The sequence below is a fragment of the Delphinus delphis genome, chromosome 2 (assembly GCF_949987515.2).
Source record: "Delphinus delphis chromosome 2, mDelDel1.2, whole genome shotgun sequence".
Taxonomy (NCBI): domain Eukaryota; kingdom Metazoa; phylum Chordata; class Mammalia; order Artiodactyla; family Delphinidae; genus Delphinus; species Delphinus delphis.
This window is the reverse complement of record NC_082684.1, coordinates 91,452,835-91,478,767: the sequence shown is the minus strand read 5'-3', so window position 1 is coordinate 91,478,767 and position 25,933 is coordinate 91,452,835. Positions and strand designations below refer to the sequence as shown.

Here is a 25,933-nt window from a genome sequence, read left to right as displayed (position 1 = left end):
TTTAATCCATTCACGTTTAAGGTAATTATTGATATGTATGTTCCTATGACCATTTTCTTAATTGTTTTGGGTTTGTTTTTGTAGGTCCTCTTTCTTTTGTGTTTCCCATTTAGAGAAGTTCCTTTAGCATTTGTTGTAGAGCTGGTTTGGTGGTGCTGAACTCTCTTAGCTTATGCTTGTCTGTAAAGCTTTTGATTTCTCCATCGAATCTGAATGAGATCCTTGCCAGGTAGAGTAATCTTGGTTGTAGGTTCTTCCCTTTCATCACTTTTAGGGATATCATGCTTCTCCCTTCTGGCTTGTAGTTTCTGCTGAGAAATCAGCTGTTAACCTTATGGGAGTTCCCTTGTATGTTATTTGTTGTTTTTCCCTTGCTGCTTTCAATAATTTTTCTTTGTGTTTAATTTTTGCCAGTTTGATTATTATGTGTCTTGGTGTGTTTCTCCTTGGGTTTATCCTGTATGGGACTCTCTGTGCTTCCTGGACTTGGTGGCTATTTCCTTTCCCATGTTAGGGAAGTTTTCAACTATAATCTCTTCAAATATTTTCTCTGGTCCTTTCTCTCTCTCTTCTCCTTCTGGGACCCCTATAATGCGAATGTTGTTGCATTTAATGTTGCCCCAGAGGTCTCTCTTAGGCTGTCTTCATTTCTTTTCATTCTTTTGTCTTTAGTCTGTTCCGCAGCAGTGAATTCCACCATTCTGTCTTCCAGGTCACTTATCCGTTCTTCTGCCTCAGTTATTCTGCTATTCATTCCTTGTTTTGTAGTTTTCATTTCAGGTATTGTATTGTTCATCTCTGTTTGTTTGTTCTTTAATTCTTCTAGGTCTTTGTTAAACATTTCTTGCATCTTCTCGATCTCTGCCTCCATTCTTTTTCCGAGGTCCTGGATCATCTTCACTATCATTATTCTGAATTCTTTTTCTGGAAGGTTGCCTATCTCTACTTCATTTAGTTGTTTATCTGGGGTTTTATCTTTTCCTTCATATGGTATATAGCCCTCTGCCTTTTCATCGTGTCTATCTTTCTATGAATGTGGTTTTTGTTCCACAGGCTGCAGGATTGTATTCTTCTTGCTTCTGCTGTCTGCCCTCTGGTGGATGAGGCTATCTAAGAGGCTTGATGGGTGGGACTGGTGGTGGGTAGAGCTGACTGTTACTCTGGTGGGCAGAGCTCAGTAAAAGTTTAATCCACTAGACTGTTGATGGGTGGGGCTGGGTTCCCTCCCTGTTGGTTGTTTGGCCTGAGGCAACCCAACACTGGAGCCTACTTGGGCTCTTTGGTGGGGCTAATGACAGAGTCTGGGAGGGCTCATGCCAAGGAGTACTTCCCAGAACTTCTGCTGCCAGTGTCCTTGTCCCCACGGTGAAACAGAGCCACCCCCTGCCTCTGCAGGAGACCCTCCAACACTAGCAGGTAGGTCTGGTTCAGTCTCCCCTGGGGTCACTGCTCCTTCCCCTGGGTCCCAGTGCGCACACTACTTTGTGTGTTCCCTCCAAGAGTGGAGTCTCTTTTTCCCCCAGTGCTGTCGAAGTCCTGCAATCAATTCCCACTAGGCTTCAAAGTCTGACTCTCTAGGAATTCCTCCTCCTGTTGCTGGACCCGCAGGTTGGGAAGCCTGACGTGGGGCTTAGAAACTTCACTCCAGTGGGTGGACTTCTGTTGTATAAGTGTTCGCCAGTCTGTGAGTCACCCACCCAGCAGTCATGGGATTTGATTTTACAGTGATTGCGCCCCTCCTACAATCTCATTGTGGCTTCTCCTTTGTCTTTGGATGTGGGGTATCTTTTTTGGTGAGTTCCAGTGTCTTTCTGTTGATGATTGTCCAGCAGCTAGTTGTGATTCTGGTGTTCTTGCAAGAGGGAGTGAGAGCACTTCCTTCTACTCTGCCATCTTGGTTCCTCCTCCTGGTATTTTAAACATATCTTTTCTTGAATCCCAATAAGCATTATTATTACTAATTTTTTCAGTCATTTAAAAAAATGTTTGCCCAGACTTTTATCATTTTCTTTGTTTTTCTTTCTGCACCTCAAACCTCCATCTCAGATTAGTGTCCTTTTGCTCAGACTTCCTATGGAGAGGTTCTTCAGTAGGTGAACTTTCTCAGTTTTTGTCAGTTTAAACTAGGGGTCCCCAACCCCCAGGCCACAGACTGTTATCTGTCTGTGGCCTGTTAGGAACTGGGCCGCACAGCAGGAGGTGAGCGGTGGGCGAGTGAGCGAAGCTTCATCTGTATTTACAGCCGCTCCCCATCACTCGCATTAACGCCTGAGCTCTGCCTCCTGTCAGATCAGCGGTGGCTTTAGATTCTTAGATTCTTATAGGAGCATGAACCCTACTGTGAACTGCTCATGCAAGGGATCTAGGCTGCTCACTCCTATGAGAATCTAATGCCTGATGATCTGAGGTGGAGCTGAGGCAGTGATGCTAGGGCTGGGAAGCAGCTGCAAATACAGATTATCATTAGCAGAGAGGTCTGACTGCACAGAGACCATAATAAATCAATTGCTTGCAGGCTCACAGCAAAACCCTATCAGTGAGTGGCAAGTGAAAACAAGCTCAGGGCTCCCACTGATTCTGCATTATGGTGAGTTGTATAATTATTTCATTATATATTACAATGTACTAAGAATACAAATAAAGTGCACAATAAATGTAATGCGCTTGAATCATCCCAAAACAATCCCTCCCCCCACCCCGGTCTCTGGAAAAATTGTCTTCCACGAAACCGGTCCCTTTTGCCAAAAAGGTTGGGGACCGCTGGTTTAAACAGAACTCTTGAACTCTTCTTCAGGGGTAGTTCATTCTTTGACAGTCATTCAGGAATGGAAGCAGTGAGAATATTAACGGGAAAATATCATAATTCCCCATAACTGCACAATCCTGTGGCTGAATTCAGAACATCCCAACATGGGCACAAATAGCTCATTTATCTGCCACACTTCATGTTGGCTAGAAACATGTGCAAGCCCCAAAATGACAGAAGCCATACTTTGGGTTCTGGTACCCAAAATTTAGAAGTTCTCCTGTGTTTCAAGCCCAGCGTTTTTTACACCAAGGAAAAGCAGCAGTTAGCCTGAAGTTGGTGAGTCATATGCCTAGCTTTTGTAAAAGGGCAATTATAATAAAGGAGATGGGAAAGAACTAGTATATAGGCAGATCAATTTCAGTATAAAGTACATATGTGTCACTATCTAGAAGTTCATTCTTTTAAAATTGTTCGGTCCAGAATGCCATCAAGATACCTCCTGGGATGTCTTTTGTTCCCCCAGGAGTATCTATAGCCCAATTTTAAAACACTAAACTAGCATATGACTTGTGAAACCCACAAGAATGTTCCTACAAGGCTCTTGGGAAGAACACAGAGATCAGATAAATATATGTAGCCTTTCAATTTCATAAAATCAGCACATGGATGTTAACCATATAAGTAGCTCAGAAGGTTGACACTAAGGTGAGCAGCTGTTAAAAAACAAGGAACTAGCCGATAGTCAACAATACAGGTATTTATTGCTACAAAACTACTTTCGACTAACTCACAAATTACACCCAGAAAAGTTCAAGGGGATCAGAATAATTAACATACAAACTCCAGAACTATAGTTCTCACTATGCACTGAGTACCCAATCTCTTAACATAATCATGAAAAGCTGACTCTGAATTATGCCATTCTGTATAGGAGTACCAGAAAGTGAAAGTTCTGTAAATAACAGCCCAGAGAAGGACTATTGTTATTTCATTTTAAACCATCATCAACTTTTCAGGAAGAAAATAAAAGCAGATGGCTTAAGAGCAGGGTACACGTGAGAATCATCTAGAAAGACTGGTCAAATGCACATGTCCAAACCGTACTACAAACTGACTACTCTTGATCTACAGGGTGATTCTTGTTGCCCACGCTTAGTTAAGGACCACCGCTTTAGGGAATTTATTTCTAGCGAATCTGCTGGGGTCAAGACTTGTTAGAAAGAATTTCTTCACATTTAACCAATATTATGAATTTTACCAAAATCATTGTACTCAGGATCATTTTGATAGAGATTCCATTACCTTAAAAATAGAGGCAGGTCCAAGGCCTTTGTTCTTAACAATAAATTTGCAGCTATAATTTTACCAAGAATAATTGCAGACCAAGCATCATTCAGAATATCTGCTAGTTTCTTGGTTAAGCCAAAGGGAGGCCATCAAAGCAGGTCACAAAAGGTGCTCTACCAACAGTTAAATAGGACTAAAAGGCTGAAATTTACTATAGAACGTAAAGTGAAAGTTTGAGCAATAAGAAATGATATATTTGACAATTTTAATTGCAAGACTAGGAAAAGAGGAAAGGGTTAGGGGAAGGAGGATTATATGGATTAAACTGGAAAGTTGTCTGAGAACTAAGTCAGCTCTATACTTCTGCTGCCTTTCTTGGCTCACATGATCTCTTTCAAATCATGTCTCCCTCTTTCACCTTCGAAGAGCATCTGATTGGACTGGAAAATTAGCTATATAATATATTGTCATGTAACCATCCCTACTGACTAGCCCCCGGTTCAAGATTAGTTGCATTGTCCACTCTGGCCAGAGTAGTAGAAATGGTTTCACCCCAGCACACTGACTGATTTTATCAGTAGGGCTGTGTAACTGGTAAACGCTGCAAGACTTTATAAACCGACCAGTGTATTCCTATTGTTCAACGTGTTTGGTGATGAAGCCCCTGGAAAATCCTGTTGACTGGTCTCTCCAAGGACTCTTTTCAGGGCATTTTCAGCAGTATTCATTAACCTTCCACTTTGAACTTTGGCAGGTCCAGAAGAGGCACTTCAGACCTTCTGATATTTACAGGAGCTTAGTTTGAAAACATTGCCATTTGTAGGCTCTTGAACAGGGAAGTCGAATGAGTAGTGTGATAGTGGACAAGAGTTCGGTGAGTAACAGTTTCTAAGATGACCTAGAGACTTGAGAGCCTGGAGAAATTAAACATTTTCTATTGTGCTAATCCAAGCTTGAGGTGAGGAAGACTGTATAAGTTTTTACATTGCTGCTATAACAAATGACCACAGCAAATAACCTTAGTAGCTTAAACAATACAAATTTATTATCTTCAGTTCTTTAGGTCAGAAGTCTGGCATAGATCTCACAGGGCTAAAATCAAGGTGTTGGCAAGGCTGCAATCCTTTCTAGAAGCTCTAAGAGGGAACCCATTTCCTTGCGTTTTCTAGCTTCCAGAAGCTGACCACATTCCCTGCCTTGTGACCACCATCCTCTGTCTTCAGAAACAGCAGCAGCATCCTCATGCTGCCATCTTTCTGGTTCTCTGATCATAGCTGGGACAGTTTCTCCACTTTTAAGGAATCATGTTATTAGATTTGGCCCACCCAGATAATCCAGGATAATCCCTCTATCTCAAGGTCAGTAATCTTACTGACATCTGCAAAGTCCCTTTTGCCATATAAAGTAACATAATCACATTTTCCAGGGATCAAAGTGTAGATATCTTTGGGTGCCATTACTATGTGTACCATAAAACACCTAGAACAGATATTTTAGGCAATCAATAGGCCTTCTCTTTTAGCTGGATTGATGGCCCATAGTCAATTTGGTACGGAAATGGGGTAGAAGTAAAAGAAGATATTGAGATCAAGCCTAGTCATTCGGGTAGTTTCACCCCTTTCAACCATTCTAAGATGGGTGAAAGTCTGTCTGCCTACTGCCTCTAAGAGGGACAGCCTGCCTCTAAGAGGGTTCTCACGAAAGCACGGTGTCTAGGGGAAGCTTCCAGATTTGTAACCAATAAGCCTTACAAAAGCAGGCCTGGTTTTTTTCCCAAATGTTCCCAGGGATGGGCTTATTTTCTCACATTCCCTGAGGGCACTGGTGCCTCTCCTGTTGGCTCCCAGTTGCTGGAAACCATCTGCCTTCTTCTCCTCCTCTTCGCTCACATGGGCCCCATCTCAGTCAGGCTTACTTCTTGGAGGGAGCAAACGGGACCAGGGAGCAGGATGTGGAGAAAGACTGTGGAAGCAGAAGTCAGTGTTGGGGCGGGGCCACACTGGAACTGGTATGCTAGTGGAGACCCACTGGGTAGTTGATTTGGGTGCAGGCAAATGTGTGGCAGTCATTCTGAGCAGAATGTGAGCACCAGAGCCTTTCTGTACCACTGGGAGTGGCTCCAGGAAAAAGGATGCCTAGCCTAAGGCACTACCTCTGAGCGTTCTGATATCTTTATTTCTCAGTCTCATTGGTTGCGCCTGATTTCCTCCATGACATTAAACAACTGTTGTATGATTTTTCTGTTGGTAGCACACAATTTTTCCAAATTAAAAGAAAAAAAAAAAGACAGGAACAAAAAGGTTATGCTTTTCATCTGTGTCTGTGTAAACAAACCCAGTAATTACCGTAACTCAAATTGCTGCTGAAGCTCTCCATATTTTAACGTGCACACTGTCGCTGTTGCTACTAAATCTCTGCCTATATCCTGGGAAGTTAATCCTGAATTAGGAAACAGAAAAACTGATTAAAATAACATTGGGCCAAGTCCATGATTTTTATATTCATAAGATTCAAAATTTCTGTGAGGAAATGTGCAATGCAAATTGAATTATCTTCCAGAGTAATAAAAAAAAAAGAAGGAAACCAAAACAATGGTAAGATATGGGTACCCATGCAGAGAGATGTATGAATTAGGCTTTCTGTGGTTTGGTTTGATGGTGATTCAATATTCCACTCCTCTGAAACAACCTTGACTTACCAGGCTGCATAAACTCAATTCTCTTCAGTATAAAGTGAATATTATCCAGTTTTCAAGTAGCAACATTTCCTTAAGTTCTACACTTTTATCAAAAGAGGTTTTTCACTGAACTTTGAAGATAACATTATTAGTCCTTGCAAGTGTTCTAATCACGGTCTTTCTTGATTGCCTTTAGGACAAAAGAGCAGTTGTAAACGTTCAAAGAAAAATCAGGAAGGTGAAAGCCATTGTTTTTGTGCCTGTTGGCATGGGGTAGGTGAAACTGAGTATTAAGGAAACAGTGTAGAAAATTCAGGTCTCCACATTTTCTTTTAACAAATTGGGCCAATTTAAACTCTCTACCACCTATCTTTCTTTTTTCCTTCCATATCCACTCTTGTCCCTTTCTACCCTGTTTCCTGCCTGGGAAGGCCGACCTGTAGGGACTTAACCAATGAGCTCTCTTGCTCTCTGGCTTGCGTTTGGGTTGGGCAATAGAGAGCCCCAGCAAGAGGTCAGAGGGAGAGGGGAGGGTAAGGTCAGAGTTCCCTCCGGATGGCTGTGTCTCTCCGCTGAAGACCACTGCTCTTGTCATGGTTGCCCTTTCTTCCAGGCTCTGGAAACTGCTTTCTCCCCCTTTCCCTTCAGGCTTGGCACTGTTTGTTATAAGCTTCAGGGTACTGTACTCTCCTTTGTTGTTTTGGTTTCCCGTATCTTGCCAAACCTTTATAAATACCCTCTTTAGTAAACACTCCTCAAATTGTTCTAATTTGACTGAGCTCTGTTTCATATTTCAACCCTTACAGAGACAGAATCTGCCTCATCCAGCCCTATATCTAAATTCTTCCCACATCCTGGGGCCACCATCATTTCTTACCGGGACGACTAACTGACCTTTCTACTTCTACTCTTTATGGCTCGAAATCTTCTAAAAGTTTCTCATCACAAATATAATAAAGTCCAAATTCCCTACCATGGCCCAGGGCCCTGTCAGACTGTTAACATTCAACTTCATCTTGAGTCACGCTCATCTCCCAGGTTCTAGGACCCACCAACTTCTCTTTTGCCTGAGGACCTTTGTCCATGTTGGTCACTCTGCCTGGAGTGTTCTGCTCCCCAGTTCTTCGTATGGTTAGCACCGTCAAAGACAAAAACGTGAGTAAGTGAGGAGATGGATTTTATTCAGGCTGTTGCAATAGGGAAACACCTCAGATCTGAAGATTAGAGTACGTATTAAGTTTCCTGTGGTTGCTGTAACAAATCATTGCAAATTAGCGGCTTTAAACAATAGAAAGTTATCCTATTATTGTTGTGTGGGCCAGAAATCCAAAATGAATCTTACGTGGCTAAAATCGAGGTGTTGGCAGGGCCGTGCTGCCTCTGGAGGGTCCAGGGGAGAATATGTTCCCTTTCTTTTTCCCACATCTAGAGCTGAATTCCTTGTCTCCTGGTCCCTTCCTCTATCTTCAAAACCAGTGATGGAGCATCTTTTCTCTGACTCCGCTTCTCTCTGCTTCCATCACATGGCTGTCTTCTCTTTTATCTGTGGTCGAGTCTCCTGCTCCCCTCTTACAAGGATACTTGTGATTCTGTTTAGGGTCCAACCAGGTAATCCAGGATAATTGTCCCGACTCAAGCTCATTAATCACATCTGCAAAAGCTCTTTTTCCGCATAAGGTAAGATATTCATAGATTCCAGGGATTAGGACCCGGGTATCTTGGAGGGCCATTTTCCAGCCTACTACAGCGTGTCTCAGCAGAGGGGTTTTGCCTTAGATTTTTATGGGGAGGAGTAGACAAGTTACAGGTGGGGTTATTTATAGTTGGGATTGTTTTTTCAATCAGAGGAAGTTTCAGTGGAACAGGAAATGCTTAGCTGGGTTCAGGGGAACAAACAATTCTAATCTTGGCTAATTATTCATGAGACAAGGAAGAAAGAGGGTCTCTGTCTGACCATGTCAACAGATTCAAGCAAAAGAGGAATGGTCTGGGTCTAACCTTGTCGCCAGTAAAAATGGGAGCCATCTGCAAATCTTGTGGGAGTCATGAGAAAGGGTGGATAGCAAGTCTACCTAAGCCATGTGGGGAATGGTGGTTCATTGCAGTTCCTCATCTTCTAGAACACAAAGGGGTGGGGGATTTGGGGAAAAAAAGACTGGGGAGATTTCTTAACCATCACTGTTTTCTGGGAGCATAGAAGTCAGGTAAAGTTCAACACTGTCATCACTCTCTCATCCTGAAACATATTTTCATAGATGCCCTCCCTGAACACCCTATGTAAGTACTGCCCTCCGCATTATTCTGTGTCATAGTTTCCTCTTTATTTCCTTCACAATATTTTTCACAATCCATAATTATTTTGTGTACTTCTTTGCTTGTCTCTCTAGACCATGAACTTTTTGAGGACAGGGAAAATGGTTGTCTTATCTTAAGAGCTTAGAACAATGTATCTTTATATCTTTACAGCCTGGCACATTTTTGTTGAATTGACAAAAGAAGCAATACCAGATGGCTAATAAACTCATGATAAACTGTCTAGTAATTACCTCATTGGTAGTGAAATAAATAAGGATAAAAATAACAGTGAGGTAAACAAAAGAGAGTCAGACATCGTAGGCAGCAGGACCCACATGTTCAGAGACACACAGTGGTGTGTGTGGAATGTGGGGCATGGCTGGTGTGAGATGGGACCTGAGCCTGGCAGGCTGAGGCTCCACAGTGAGTCAAAGACCAAACCTCAAAGGAGGTGGGGCTCTATACTTCCTATTCCCCTCAGTGCCTGCATTCATTCATCCTTTCAACAAATATTTTTGAATGTGTTCAGTTTGCCAGGCACTGGTCTAGACTTTGGGGACATAACAGAGAACAGACCAGACAAAAATTAGTCTGACAGTAAATAGAAGAAGTGATTAAAATAAATAGTGCTGAATGTTAAAGAGAGAAGCAGAGCAGAAAAGCGAAATGTGGAATGTAGGCTTGCAATTTAGGGAGAGTGGCCAGGGAAGGCCTCAGTGAGAATATGCTGCCAGGTGTGGGATTGGGGGTGGAGGGCATGTAACCAAACTTGAAAGAAGTGATATTTGGGAGAAAGGCATTCCAGGCAGAGGCCACAGCAAGCACTCAGGTCCTGAGGTGCAAACTCACCTGTAAGAAGGCTGGTGTGGTCTAAACAGAGTGACAGAGAGGGGTGCACAGTTGTAGGAGATGCGGCCACAGAGGCAAGGGGTGAGGGTTGCAGTTGTAGGGCCTTATAAGCTTTTGTAAGGACAGTGGCTTTTCCACTGAGTGAAATGGGAAACCATTGGAATATTTTGATAAGAGGATTGACATGCTCTATTTCATTTAACAGGATTGCTTGGGCTGCTATTCTGAAATGAGACAGGAGAGGATCAAGGCCCAATGCAGGAAGACCCTCTAGGAGGCTACTCCGTGATCCAGGTGAGAGATGATGGAAGTAGCACGTATCAGGGAGGTAGCAGTGGAAATGATGAGAAATGGTTAGATTCTGGATGTACTCTGAAGCCACTAGAATTTGCTGATGGGTCAGATGAGAAGTGAGGGAGAGAAGTCAAGGATGACTGCAAGATTTACGGCAAGGATGGGGTTACCATTTACTGAGATTTGGAAGAATACTAAAAGAGCAGCTTTGGGAAGGAAGATCAAGAGCTCAGTTTGGGACACATTAACTCCAAGGTGCACAAGTTCTATTTTAAAATAGAACTCATTTTGAAAATGTTCCTGTGAACATTAGGAAATTACTTCTCTGAACTTCTCACCTTCCCAGAGAATATTTCTACCACGTCTTTGTTGGGAGAAGTACAACAGGAAAATTAGAAAATCTAAGTATATAACTGCTTTGGAAATAACAACAGAAAAGTCTGTATGTGAAGTATCTCCTTTACCTGATCTCTTGGGCACCCAAAAGAGCAGATGAATTAAATTTGGAAGTTGAAGAAAGCCACCAGCTTTGGGGAAACAGCTGCATCAGAGCAGAGGCCCAGCTTTGGCCCCCAGGGCTCCGCAGCTGAGTCCACAGCTTGGCAGTTACCATGCCTTTCTCTAAAAAGCTGACTGCCTAGCTTTGGCCTCAGGCAACCCTGTGCTGAGAGATCTTCCAGGCAGAGAAAGAGAGCCCAGGCTCCTTGCTCCAGATGTCATTGCTTGTCACCTGCTCTGAAGTGATGACACTCATAACCTAGATCTTGGCCTTAACCTCTGAGTTCTCCTGTATCCCTCATCTTGAACTGCCCAACCTGAAAATATACTCTTTAAGTCCCACACAAGAGCTCCATACACTCTGCTTCACTGCAGGGTCATTCCATGTAAATTAATTTTCCAGGTAACTGAAGCTTAGCTGTCCTTTGATGTCAACCATATGAAGGAAAATTTTTCTGAGGCTGAACTGTAAACATTCTTGCTTTCTTAACCAGGGCACCTAGAAGAAAATTGAACTTTTCTGACGTTAGGCTGTCTCCTCACAACTTGATGATGCCCTCAGGCTCTAGTGAGGTATGTAGAGTCTGTGCCTACCACACTTACAACCTCAAACTGCTGTGTACTCGAGGCTTGTACTTTCTTTTTAAAAATGTTTTTGTTGTTTTGCTGCATCATCCCTGCTGTCATTGCTAGTTACTGCTTGATTATTTGGGTGCTTCACAGGCCATTTTTAACTTATTATCTGGTTCCAAGCTTGGGTCTTAGTAGCTAAAATATGATCTTCAGAAATGCAAGATAGCATTTGTGGTGGACAGAATTGTAAGGTGGCCCCTTCATGTTCACAACCCTGTGTAATCGCCTCCCCTTGAATCTGATCAGGACTTACGAGTATGATGGGATGGCCACTCCAGTGATTAGGTTACCTATATGTTTGGCAAAGGTGAAGGGACTTTGATTATGTAAAGTCTCATAATCATTTGACTTTAAGTTAATCAGAAGCAAGATTGACCCAGGTGGGCCTGACGTAAGAAAGCAAGCCCTTTAAAAGATGATCTAGAGGTTTTCTCTCCTGTTGGCTTTGAAGAAGTAAACTACCATGGATTCTATAGCAGCAAGAAGATTAATTTGGCCAAAAACCACATGAGCTTGGAAGAGGACCCTGAGCCTCAGATAAGAACACAGGCCTGAGCAACACCTTGACTGCAGTGCTGTGAAACCCTGAGCAGAAAATCCAGCTTAAGCTATGTCTATACCCTCAACCCATGGAAATTGTGAGATAATAAATGGGTATTGTTTTATGCTGATACGTTTGTGATAATTTATTATGAAGCAATAGAAAATTAATACAGTATCCTATTTGGATTTTGTATTTAAAAGGGTAAAAGCATACTGCACTTGCAATGCATGGGTTCATACAAACTAAATCACATTATTATAATTACCCCATCCTACTATGCATAATAGCAATTCTGAGTTTCATTCAGCTCAGGAAATAAAACTCCAGAACCTATTAAGATGATGCTTGTCCATTCCTGAGCTTCAGCAAATAAAATATGCAGGGCTGTAGTGGAAATCCAACGCAATATTTCTCTTCTCTACTAATTTTTCTACCCAGGAGAGAATCATAAATTAGAAAAAAAAAGATCTCATGTTTAAAAAAAAAACTCAAATGGAACAAAACTAAACTTATCAGTGGCTGTGTGGTGGGGTCAACTTTTTCTACATGATATTTTAGTTACCTATGTTATAAATAAGTGCAAAAAAATATCATGATGGTATAATATCTTATATTTTTGAGCATTTTATAAAACTTTAAAAAGTTTATTTCATATGACCTTCACAATATATGTCCCTTCAAACACGAATTAAGAACTAAACACAGCCTAGCAGGCTAGTAATTTATTTATATATTCAATTTTTTAAATATTGTTTTTGAGTAATTATTATTGGTGCATAGTAAAAATTAAATCTCTTTCACAGCCACCTTCATTAATCTTGTTTTCCGCTCCAGAGTCAACTCTTACTGGTTTCTTGTGCATTTTTCTAGAGGTATTCTCTGCAGTTACAAATAAATATTCAAACATGATGTGTTAATTTTAGTAATTTATATTTTACTAGAAATTGATATATGTCACTGGAATTTAATAATTTACTGGAATAAAGTTTTAAAGGGTGTTCTTCTCCATAGTTGTACTCATAGTTCCTTGCTCATTTGTAAATTTGTATATTTATATTTTATCCTTCGACATTCCTTTTTTTTTTAAGCAATAGCAACAAACAGCACTTGAGCTTATCAGTTGTACTGTTTTTGTCTGTCCTGGTCTAACATTTAGTTAAGTACTTACCACAAAGTGCTCAGCCAGGTACTGTGCTCTGCTTTTAATACACACGATCTCTCAGGGCTTCCCTGGTGGTGCAGTGGTTGAGAGTCCGCCTGCCGATGCAGGGGACACGGGTTCGTGCCCCGGTCCGGGAAGATCCCACATGCCGCAGAGCGGCTGGGCCCATGAGCCATGGCCTCTGAGCCTGCGCGTCCGGAGCCTGTGCTCCGCAACGGGAGAGGCCGCAACAGTGAGAGCCCTGCGTACCGAGGAAAAAAAAAAAAACAAACCACGATCTCATTTCCCTGCAATAACCCTCCAGGGTAGATCTTTTAATAATGCTCATTTTACGTATGAGAAAATGGATTCTGCAGGAGGCCAGGTAATGAGCCTTCCACTAGTAAGGGGGAAAACTGAGACTCAGCCCCTCTCTTTCTGACTCCAGAACCTCAGCTTTTAATTTTACTTCCCTGCTTTTCTTCCTTAATGTCTTCTTCATGCTTTCCTTTAATTATCTTACACAGTTTCTAACTTCTTGAGTTGACCATTAACTTTCATTTTTTGTATTTATTAATAAATCCATTTATAGATATAAATCTACCTCTGAGCCTGCTTTATCAGCATAAACTATGTTTTGTTATGTGGAATTCTCAATGTCATTTTTGCTAAATATTTATTTCTTTCTCTTTTGACATGAGATATTTAGACTTTTATTTTCCCAGTGAGTAAGATTTCTCATGTTGTTGTTTATATATTTGTAAATAATATTAGTTTTATTGTATTGTAATAAAAGCGTAATATTTCCTATTTCTACATTTTAGAATTTACCGAGTTATCTAATATATAATTTGTTTTCAAAAACATTCTATAGATCTCTAAAAGACAGTGTAGTGTTTGTGAGCACTATGGTACCTATTAAATCCATTTTTTTAAAAATGTAGTTTGAATTCTCCTATACTTGATCTGTCAAAGTTAGAGATATAGGTGAGCTGTTTCCTAAGAAAATTGACTTTCTTAGTGACTCTCTCCTCGCTTCCAACGATTCTTGTGTTATTTATGTCAATATGATGTTATTTATTTAGATAAAGCTCCATTATTATCATAGCTTTATTATGGCTATATATCTTTTATAAATGTAAAAAATGATGCTCTCTTATCCCTCCTAATTCTTTTAATCTTAAACTTTGAAATTAAAATTGCCAACTCTATTCTTTTTGTTTGAATGTTTCTATATATTTTTTTATTCTTTTGTTTTTAGCCTTTTGGATATATAATGTAGAATATTATGCTAGCAGATCAAATAGAGTTTGATTTTATCTATTTTTATTAAATTTGAGAGTCTGTTAAAAAAGATAAACACATTTATATTTTCTGTTTATTTCTTGTATGTTTGATCTGTCTTTTATTCTATTGTATGATTTCTCTTTTTTTGAATGATAATTTTTTTCTGACTTTTTAGGATTATTTTTTCCTTGTTTTTATGTTCTTTATGCATCAGAATTTACATACAATGTTTTAAATTCTGTTAGGAGACAAATTTAAGCTATTAAAAAACTACTCAAACCTAGAATTATCAAAATTATTAAAGCCAATGACAAAATAGTGTCCACTGGCTTTCTCTTGTGAGAAATGCTGAGCCGCTAGTGCTCCTCCTGGCACTGAGGATCTGTCCTGTGAAAAAACAGACATAAAAAGAGTGGAAAGGTGAAAAGAAGAGTGGGACTTTGAAGTGGAACCAAATTTATTTCACTTATCTTTTCCTTTTTTTACATGCACAAGAATGGTATGTGATTTAAAATTCTATACCTACATAAGCCTAAAAAAAGGCATCTCAATTAATATAACAAAATGCCAAGTGATAGGATATTATGTCATAATTTAAATAGCAGAAATTTTTCTTCCTTAGTGGGACCTAAAATAGTGTGTTTAGAATGGTGTCATAGATGAGATGAAATATTATATATTCTTTTTGAAAACGCTTTTCTGCATTAAAAAAAGGGAGACTGAGATGGTTCTTTTCAGCATCAGAAATCCTAAAGAGGTAAGACTGACCCACACACCTTCTATGGAGAGGAGATTTTGCCTGTAGACCAGGGCTGCCATGCTCTGGGGCAGCTGGTGGCCCCGTGGGAATGCCTGGGTCAGATGCTGGGCCCTGAGCACTCTTGGCTTGACCTCTTGGCTCTTACTGCAACTCATGGGGCTGCCCTGATCTGTCAGCAACTGGGACATCTGAGTCACACCCAAAGAGGAATTTCTCCTGTTCTGCCCCTGGGAGTCCAGACGGATTTCATCCTTATGTCAACACGTCCCCTACATCTCTGTGGAGGAAAACATTAGAAATATCTAGGTGGACTGGCTCCAGGTGACCTGTGCAGCAGTATCCAGCCAGCAAGGATCCTGTGGATGCTAAGTTTGACAACCAGCAGATGTGCTGATCTTCTGTGAATGACACAGGGACCTTCACCACATCACCTGGTTATCGTTACAATCCTCCTATTTGATTTAATGAATAAGGCCTGGTTGATATCGACTTCCAGTGCCATTTTAGGAACCCAGCAGCCTAAGAACAGTGAGACCCAGGGACAAGATCATCCATCTCTGAGTTTTCTTCTCTGTACAGTATTAGGAGAATTGTGCATCAAGGGCTGATTTTCTCTTTGGCTCAGCCTGTATTGGTGGCACATATCTTTCTGGTGCCTTTCAAGGACACCTATGAGATGCTCCACTGCGATACCCATGTCTGCTTTGAGTGTTCACCAAGCATACCATCTGGCCTCTCCGGGCAGCCATTTCTGAATATTCTCAGGATCCAGCAAAAGGGATCCCACCCAGTGCTGCACTCTGTCTGTCGTACCTTCAGCTTCTAACCTTCACCTGCACACTTGGGGGAGGAGTTAGTGGACTTCTCCCAGGGTCTCTTGCAACTATTTCCTGTGACATGTTGGATTTTTCTCAGGAGCATTTGTTGCAAGCTGACCTTTTCTAGCTTTCATCAATCTCATCCCATGTAAACTCCAGCTTGATTGTATTTCTAAAAATGTTATCATGTGAATGGTATCCTTCCTTAGTTTCCTGCCATGATGCAGAACTTTCCTATTTGTACGTCTTTTTGGTCATTTCAGAAAGGATCTGATAGGCAAGGGAGAAAGAGAAGTAGATGCCTTTGCTCTAGTTGTGTGTTCGTTTTTAACAGATACCTGGTCATCTTGCATTTAGAGTGTCTGCAGGATATACAAAGAGAAACACCATGAAAATTAGTGATTGAATGTATGGATCTGAGACTTAGGGGAGCTCTGTGTTAGAACTATAAATTTGGGAGGCATCAGCCCATGGTGGGAGTCAAGTCACAGGAACAGGGAAGACTGCCTAAAGCAGGAGTTCCAAAATCTTGCGGATCATCAGAATATACAGATTCCTCGGTGCTTCTCCCGTAGAGTCTAATTTAGTAGACTGATGATTGTCCTCAAGAATCTATAATCTTTTTTTTTTTTTAAGCTTCCATTGAAAGAGCTCTAAACTTGACTATTGAGAGAAGAAATTGTAAGGCAACACTCCCAGTGTGGTCTTCCTTACATAAGAAAGTTTTACGTCTCTATGCACCTGGCTATGTTGTAGGGATGGTGGCAGGGTCACCAACTGAAAAAGTGATGAAAACTTTGAAAAGTCATTGTGAGAAAAGGGTAGGGATGCTGATGAGACACATGTACAAAGTGAGGGGACAGAGAAAGCTGGACATCAGTGAACATGAATGTGTAACCTCCCCTTTCTTGCTCAGCAACCTGAGTATAGACATGGAGATAGTAGGAGGTTGGGTTAATAGAGTTGGGTAAATCAAAGGACAAGGACAGGACACTGAGGACTACAAAAATCTGTTGGCATTTGACCATAGCCCCCATCCTTTCAATTTTCTGCTACCCTAACCTATTCCCAATACAGCTGCTCTTGACCTCATCATCACCAGTCCCTTACTACCACCCATCCCCATTTTTCTTGGTCCATGTTCTCCTCCTTTCTTAACCTGGAACCCAAGGGACATCCCTTCAGTCACTCTTTTGACAGTAACCCTCAAAATATTAAATAACTAGTTTAAGGTAATACCACTAATAAATGGTGAGACTTGAACTTAGGCCAGTCTGAGTGTTTGTTTGTTTGTTTGTTTTTGGACCAGTACTTTATATGACCCCTGCAGTTGGCATGGTGATACCCCACCCACACCCTGTTTAATGAAGAACTTATTGCCGCAGCATCTGGGAGTGCTGTCAGCAGACAGACTACAGCTGTCAGGCCCTTTGGTATGCCTCACCTGCAGAGAGTTGCCTCATCCAAGTTCACACTCTTTCCTGGGCCACCCACCTCCAATGACTGATAAATGTGGGAGTATAAAGTCCTGGCCCTCTCAGCCCTTCTTGGGACTACTCTGAAGGGACATTCTATCTCCAGAGCTCCCTGTGAGGTCACTGAGACTGTCCTTGGGACTGCATCACACCTCACCTTTCCCTCATCCTTCCACAGGTGTTGATCCCAAGGGCACTCCTTAATAAACATGCTCCACGCTAAACTCTCTCCAAGTCTGTTTCCTAACGGACCTAACATAACAGCTTCTTCAAGAAACGAGAGCCAGAATTTCATGTTATAGAAGTCATATGACTTTTCACCTTTTCCAGAGACCCTATCAAGTGTTTTAGGGAAGTGTCAGATCCAGATGAAGCCGGGTGCTCCTTGCTCTGGTCACCATGATGGCATCTAGCCATTTGGATTTCAGGTACATAGGGCTCAAGAGAGAGGGCTAATCCAGGCCTGAGTTAAGTCCAATGGTGTCAGATTTGGAATAGGGATATGCTGCTTCTTAAGCTTTGCTATTTCCCTTTTCCCTCCCTAGTCATCCTTCTGAGGCCAGAGTCTGGCCTGGAAGACTAATCTTGAGTCCCAGCTTTAAACAACCTGCAGATGAGGCAACCGACTGAAAATTTCAGACTCAAATCTGATACACCATTGCACTGTGATTTTTAAAGAAGATGTTGGGGGTAGGAGTTTATTAATTAATTAATTAATTTTTGTTGTGTTGGGTCTTCATTTCTGTGCGAGGGCTTTCTCTAGTTGTGGCAAGCGGGGGCCACTCTTCATCGCGGTGTGCGGGCCTCTCATTATCGTGGCCTCTCGTTGCGGAGCACAGGCTCCAGACGCACAGACTCAGTAGTTGTGGCTCACGGGCCCAGTCGCTCTGCGGCATGTGGGATACTCCCAGCCCAGGGCTCGAACCCGTGTCCCCTGCATCAGCAGGCAGATTCTCAACCACTGCGCCACCAGGGAAGCCCTGCGCTGTGATTTTAGTGACTGAAAGGTAAAAGCATGACCTAGGCCAGAGCAAACGAATTTGAGTGGTTTTATTTCAGGTTGATTTTTTTCCCCTCACATTTTATCAGTTAGAATAAACAGTCATAATATGTCAGGGAAAAAAATAAGCAAGCCATCCATCAGAAAAAAATTTTTGGTTGTTTTTTAATATGATTAAGTATTATAGGAACACTAACAAATGAAACAAAATCGATACTTGTATATTCCAAATTTGCAAGTTTCTCCACTTCACGTTTTAATTATTCTTTTAAATCTATACAATCACTGTATAAAGTAACTAAATATATGATTCAGGATATACTTCTTTATAACAGTTAGAAAATGTGTGGTATTTGGTTTTCAATTAAACATCTATGAAGACTTCATCTGTGCTACCCACTTAATTAGAAAAAAAATATGCAAAGTAATACCATGCTGGAAATGTCTACATAGGGGAAGCAACTGAAATTTATATATTAAGGATGGAATATATTTCACTTAATTGGAATATACGTTGCCTCCTAATCCAGCTAATATATTTTTCAATCAGCCCCAAATTGAAGCCATATGTTATCAGCGATCACTCAGATCACTCTAAGTATATGATCTGTGTTACATTAAATAACCTCATTTAGGTAACTGCTTTAAACACTGTGTAGAAGCAAGTACTCCTTAAAGGTTTCAGTTACTGATTTTCAAATCTTCTTTGTAGGTATAAGCTTCTCAGAAGGCCAAGCATAATCACGTTTCCTGCCCAGTTGGTCTTTTCCTTTGATAACCACCCATGGTTACTATACCAGCCTGTCAATAGGCATTTAATGAGAAACTGCTGGTGGCTGAAGCCTCTACCAGGGCCTCTAAGCACACAGAAGATTAGGTGTGCCTGGAAAAGCTTACAATAAGTTGGTGGTTTTCATGGGCATAAGCCAGCATGGGTTTGCTTAATTTTCTTGTTTTTCAACAGCAATGACAAGATGTTTTTCTAGGGGTAGCATTGGCTTTGACACCCCCTTAAGCTGATAGAAAAAAAAAAAATAGCTCCTATTAAGTAATAATTTAAAAAATGACAAAGTTTACTTGGTCTCCAGAGGTTTGCATATCCACAGATCAGATTTATAACATGAAGTACTGGAACATGTCTCCTACTTACTCATACATTAAGGTAAAATGTGTTCTAATCCTTTATCTTTTAAGAATAAAACGTCAGGACATTTTTGTGATTTCCTCTAACTAGTAAGACAGGAGGGAGGTTCTTCGTGAGGATTTCCAGCCAAGCCATGTACAACCAATCTGATATAGATCCTTTTCTTGCCACTGGAAGGCTCCTGACAGCATGGAAGAAAAATAAAGAACAAACATGACAATTAGTACAGGCAGTAACATCACTAGTTATCTGAGCTATGTAATAACAAGTGGCCTGAACCTTTTATGTGCCTCCCCGACAAAATGAAAGCATGGAAATTATTTTGAATATAGATATTAAATTGATATACTTCTCGGATAATATAAATATCTACAAACCAGAAAAATAGGCTTGGGCATTGTAGGGTAGAGGCAAAGCATAAATATAATAAATTTTCACTCTTTAAATAGAAAATGTGATCAACCAATACTTCTCCCCATTTTTGGAAAAAATGACTTTTCCTAATGGTTTAAAGCTCTTACATTTGGGAGAAACAGCTGTTTGAGTCCTACCACCCAATTCAGGAGAACAATCTATGTCTTAAATGGATAGTCCTCCAGTGTAGACCTTGTTTGAAGACATAGTTAACTTTGTACATAGGAGTCGGTGCATGAGGTATAAATGTGAAATTGTTGGTTTTCATGTTTAGCAATGAATCTTTAGGTAAACATTCATATTTTCAGCAGGTACACCCCTAACATTTGTGGAGTGGAGGGCAAAGAGTGGAAATGGAAAAGCCCACTCCTTTTTCTCCTGCCCATGGTAAAGAGTCTTGCAAACATGCTATGGACTCCATACCTCAGGAGCAGCTATCTAGGGAAGGGGCCTGGGAACCTTGGTAGCCAGCTTGGGGCTAATTAGGCAGAGAATTCCAGGGTCAGGTTCCCTGGAACCTGGGAGGAGCCAGGGTCCTAGACGGGCATGCACTATGCCCCTGGCCCTTTGGGTAGGGAACACCTGGTGGGAAGTCCAAGTGGAGCCCTCTAGAGCCCATGGGCCTCAATTGTCAGTGTCTCAGGGTGGCCTTTATTTTCCCTCGCTGCCTAAAATCCCACATGTTCCAAATTTAACTTTCCACCTGAATAGTTGTGAGCTTTTAAATTCACAACTAAGGTTTCTCTGTAACAATCTTAAATGTCTGCAATGATACTTACAGGACTATGAGATTAGCAGCTCTTGAGTGCTCCTGTAAGAGTTCGTTCAGTCGAACTTGGCGGTAACTCTGTGGACAACATTCAGATTTTGTTGAGGGCAGTTTTCCCAGAATTATGAATGAGAATTTATCTTCTTACCTCAAATTATGGACAAGTAGAAAAACCTCATTTAAAAAAATTACAGTTATTTCATTCAGGTTTGGAAACTTAACAGTGTTTTTAAAACTCATGGGAAACTTTAGAAACATAAAGAATAAGACCATTGTGCTATAGTGGCTTATTAAATTCTAGAAGAAAAAAAACAAGCAAGCCACATGGATAACGGTAAAAAGAAGATAAGAATGGCCAGTGCTGGGGAACAGGTTTGCAGCTGAAGAAAACTAACCTAATCTTGATACTAATTTGATATCCTAAGGACATAGGTTATACCCTAGTCTATCTTTATTTAAGCTCTTTGATTTTTACCGGCACAGGGGACTGGTTTCAATGAAAGAGTCACCAAAAGACACATTTGGAAAAATAACTACATTAACTATTTTGCAGTGATGAGAATAATATTTATTATGACATTTCACTGGTTCAGAAAACAAGGTTTAGATAAGTGATTTGCTCAATTATATGAAAACTTTTTGTTAGAACTGGGAAGTTTATCACACACAGAGCTTATGATTCTTAGCTCAGTATTTTTCCACTAAATTTGAAAGGCTTGTAGTATCTCCTGCTCTAATTTGTTCCAACTTCAGCTCCTAATATAATTTATTTAAATTTTGTACTTTAGAGGTTCTTGTGGTCCTTTTCCTTGAATGTCTAATCCAATTCAGATGTCAATTCTTCTGCCTTATTTTTATGTCCCTGCCCTTTTCATCATCCTCACTATTGCAACTTCATTCAGCTCAGGCCATTAGGGTAACTCCCATTTTATTGGGTTCTCTAGAAGAGCCCACCATTTTACATCTGTCCTACAAGGTGTGCTGGATCCAACTTTCATATTCATTGCTTCAATTACATATTTTCTCAGATCCCTATGTTAGTTTTTATAGCTAACTTTATCAGGTTAAAATTCTTTGTTATTGTCTCAAACTGTGAGTCAATCTATATTTACTTTTCATATGTATTGACTTAAATTATTTTAGACTGATGGGTCTGTCTCCTGTTCTATAAAATTAAATTGGAAAGAAGACCTCACAGTGTGTATCAATAACCTGTTTTTAACTTAAAAATTGATTTTATACTAAAAAATGAAAACAATTTCCTAAATCCTCATATTCAATAATATGATTGAAAAAGCACTTGAAATACGGAGATACCCTGGATCTTGAATAATGAAATTCTATAATAGATACATTACTTCTTGATCTTTAAATCAACCGCTGTTTTCTTTTTCAGCTAGTTAGATAGCAAAGTAAAGATTAAGGGAGACAAGTCCTTACCTTTTCCTTGACTGCTTCCAGTTCTGCATCTGTAATTTTCCACGGAGTTTCTCTCTTTAATTTCTCAGCAGTTGTTAAATCTTTGCAGCTTTCATGGAGACGATATGGTTCAATCATTTCTTCAAAGAATTTCCAGCTGAAATTGGAATTATAAAAGAGGCCTCACAGTGGGAAACCAACTCATTATTTCACAGATACTCTAGGTATGACTAGCCCTGCTGGCTACAGAATCAGAGCTGAATGTCATGCAAATCTTTTAAGAATTATCTTTGCAGGGGACTTTCTGTGAGTAAAACCATATGGCTCTAGTAGTGCTTCCCTATCCAGGGAAAGGCCTTAACGTGTGTGAGGCCTTAATAGCTTACTAGGCAAACACACAGATAGTAATTATTCTGCAAATACATGTTCTACATAATAGAGTCAAAGACACAGTTGTAACGTAGACACTTCAGCCCATAAATGAATTTGCTTCTGCTTATTTTATAGATTCTATGGGAGACATTCATGAATTAATGTAGGAGATGAACTAGCATCCCTGTGAGTTGGATAGGGTTGCCCTCCTCACCTTTAGTCCACATGGCAACTCGCACTCATGGCAGGAGGCTGCAGGCAGGTAGGAGAATAGTAACTAAGAGGAGCAAGGAAGTGAGTTCAATGGCTATGGAACAATTTGAATGTTTGCTGTAAATAATGTAGCCTTTGTCCTTCTGGTATCTGATGTTGCTGCCTGAGATTTTCAAATGGCTATGGTTCAGGTGCATGTTAGAGGAAAGAACAAAAATCAATAATATTTTAAAATCTGAGGGCATTTTAGAGCGATTAAGAAGAAATCATTGAATAGAAAAGGAGGAGCAGTATCTCAGAGCTGTGGAACATTTTAAAATTTGCTGAAAAATCTCATTCTTGTCTTTCATAAGAATCTCATAAGACTTTCTTTTTTTTAATTAATTTATTTAATTTATTTATTTTTGGTTGTGTTGGGTCTTCGTTGCTGTGCGTGGGCTTTCTCTAGTTGTGGTGAGTGGGGGCTACTCTTCATTGTGGTGCGTGGTCTTCTTACTGCGGTGGCTTCTCCTGTTGCGGAGCACGAGCTCTAGGCACGCGGGCTTCAGTAGCTGTGGCACGCAGGCTCACAGCTGTGGCACATGGGCTTAGCTGCTCCGCGGCATGTGGGATCTTCCCGGACCAGGGCTCGAACCCGTGTCCCCTGCATTGGCAGGCGGATTCTCAACCACTGCACCACCAGCAAAGCCGCAAGACTTATTTTTAAAATAGCACGAAACAAAGTTTATAATTTGTAGGAGTAGTTGTCTTTACTATGCTACTGTAAGATGATCTCAAATATAAAGTTTTCTCTGGTTTTATATAATGTGGCTTACTTATAATTTAGTAACTTTGGAATGAGTGATAATTAGAATCAATGTGATGTTAGGTTAAGAAATTAAAATATGAAGCAATGAGTTCAGTGATCTCATCAGTTGTCCTGATTTAGGATTTGTACAAAGTACAGAGATTACAAAGGAGTAGGTTGTCTCTACAGTGTGCTTTTTTTAAGGGATTAAAGAGATACTTAATGCAGTAGATTTCTGGTGCTTTGACTTATTTAGAATGGTAGACAGTGACACGGAAGGAATAAGACTGATATGCCCTATTATTCTTTCAGCCACACAATACTTTTATTTGCTCTTCCTGCCAACAGTGCTGTGCTTTCAGAGACCTTGGCGGTAATCAGCGCAAAGTTGCTGGCCTAGGAGAAAAGAGCCTGGATTCTTGCTCCAGCTCTTCCATTGTCCTCCTTGACCTGGATAACCTTGCCTATAATAGGGGGTAATAATGGCTGCTCAAAGCTGGCACGTGGTTGTTGTGAGTGTTAATATGATGATTTGGGTGACAGTGCTCTGAAAAGTATGAAGTGCCCTGTAAAAGCAAGGCATTCATTTTACTCAGCAGCCATAGGACTGAGGTTAGCAATTGACAGCTTCTCTGTTTAAGCTCTACATATAATTATTTTGATCAGGATAAGAGTTTTCTTTGCATCTCAGCCCAGGCGCTTATTAGAAAGAGCAGTTCAAAAATAGTTTCCTAAGAAATGGAAAGTGGAAAGGAGATTGCTGGTTGTCCCCCCAGCATGCACACTGTGTTTCTCCATTGTAGTTTGGGTGGGAATGACTCTATCCCCAGCATCAGACAGTCAATACAATTCTATTTCTTCTGCCAGACTGATTGGCCAGGGTGGGCACATAACCCAGGAAATCTTGACCAACAGGCACCTTGCATTTTACTGACCACAGCACGTGGCTCAGTGGCTTGGGTTGGTGCTACCTGAATGCAGCCAATGACCTGAGTTCAACAACTGGGGAAGAGACAAACTTTTTCTCCCACTGAACACAAATGAGCAAATATGTAGTTCTGGCTGCTATGGGCATTCGTCTTGGTTTTATAAGCTAAGTCAACTTTGATGAGTTCATAATATAAGGCAGAGTAGAGAGAATGAAGGAGAATTAGTCCTTAATTGTAAAATTAACCTTCTAGATCAAGCTTCACCTGTAAGCCAAAATACCCTTGGATTTTTCAGTTAAGTTTGATAATAATTTCCATTATTTAAGTCACTATGAGTTGAGTTTTCTTTTACTTGCAATTGAAGCATGCTAAGTGACACAGTAGGTTATAATGGGGCTGTATTTGTCCATTTATTTTCTCTAAACTCTTACTGCTCCTTATCTATGTTTATCTTTGATTTCTTCATCCTAAGGCTCATCCCTGATTTGGCCATTTTCCATTCTCCTAGCTTGGTGATCCAAAGCTAGCTCAGGATTTCTATTTGATTCTTATTAAATCTGATGTTTCTTATAATTATTTTTTAATTGATTCTAGAATAGGTCAAGTATTACATACTATTAAATATAAGTGAGAATTAATTTAATTTAAAAAATTAACTTATAGCTGCCCTGCCTTCCCTATCCTTGTTCCTCATAATAACAAAGTTAAAAACATTTTTTGACTGCATAAAAATTTCCCCCTAGGTTCATATAAGATTTCTTTTCACAATTTAATGTATTTGTTGTTTTTGTGATCACACTAGCATCTTTCAACTAAATTATCTAGTGAATTGCTTCTGGTGTCTCTCTGATTTCTGTTTAAAAATTGCTGTTCTATTGGCCTATTACTTTTAATTCAGTCTATACAATAAAAAATGAAATTTAGCCACAAGAGCTTTTCAGTTTTCCCAATTATTTTCTCATTAACTTTGCTTTTGTACTCCCTTTCACCCTTGCTCTACCATATTTATAGATAATACTTTTATGATAGAATGTCTCCATCAAGACTTGCTCATGTTTTACGGGTAGTTGAAAGATCTATTAAAGGTAATTGAAGGACAGTTAACATTAGCCTCCAACACGGAAATCACTGACAAACTATTTTCAACATTGTGTGAAAATAGTGACCAAGAAAGAACAGTGATCAGGGGATAGCTGTTAATGGTAGACAAGGGCTGCCTGACCAACAAGGCCCATGTGAAAGCCGAAGTTGAGACAGTGCGGTAAGCTTTGGGCCCTGGGCCTGGGGCTGCATCAGCCCAGAGGAAGAGTTCTCTTTCTCTTATTAAACCACTCAGAGGAGTTGCCTTTTAAAAATTATCACAAAGGTGCTAGGTGTGCTACCAGTGGCCATTTGTGAGATTTACTGAATGACCATTCTCTGTTCTAGAATTTACCTTCAAATATTGGAAAAGGCATTGCCAGCATTGGACATGTGGTGGTTTTATAAAGTAATGCGGCATCAGTTATAGCTGAAGACTGAAGACAGAAGGATGGCACTTCCAACACACCTCTTCTTGGTGGCCTTTTGTCTTCACACC

At 40.4% G+C, this 25,933-nt stretch overlaps 1 protein-coding gene and 1 long non-coding RNA gene across 5 annotated transcripts in view; one reads left to right on the top strand and one right to left on the bottom strand.

Annotated features, from left to right (window-relative positions):
* The window catches only part of LOC132420609 (uncharacterized), an 84,134-nt gene that overhangs the window by 9,183 nt on the left and 49,018 nt on the right, over positions 1–25,933 (top strand). For both annotated transcript variants that reach the window (XR_009518395.1, XR_009518394.1), the window contains exons 2-3: positions 10,063–10,151; positions 11,144–11,222. This is a non-coding gene — a long non-coding RNA (uncharacterized lncRNA). The remainder of the gene's footprint in view (positions 1–10,062; positions 10,152–11,143; positions 11,223–25,933) is intronic.
* Positions 15,604–25,933, bottom strand: part of SLC12A1 (solute carrier family 12 member 1) — a 93,045-nt gene continuing 82,715 nt past the window's right edge. For all 3 annotated transcript variants that reach the window (XM_060005178.1, XM_060005176.1, XM_060005177.1), the window contains exons 24-26: positions 22,075–22,210; positions 20,645–20,712; positions 15,604–19,632 (exon numbers count right to left, since the gene is read on the bottom strand). In XM_060005178.1, the coding sequence (XP_059861161.1) occupies positions 19,497–19,632; positions 20,645–20,712; positions 22,075–22,210 (340 nt within the window). In that variant the 3' untranslated portion in view covers positions 15,604–19,496. The remainder of the gene's footprint in view (positions 19,633–20,644; positions 20,713–22,074; positions 22,211–25,933) is intronic.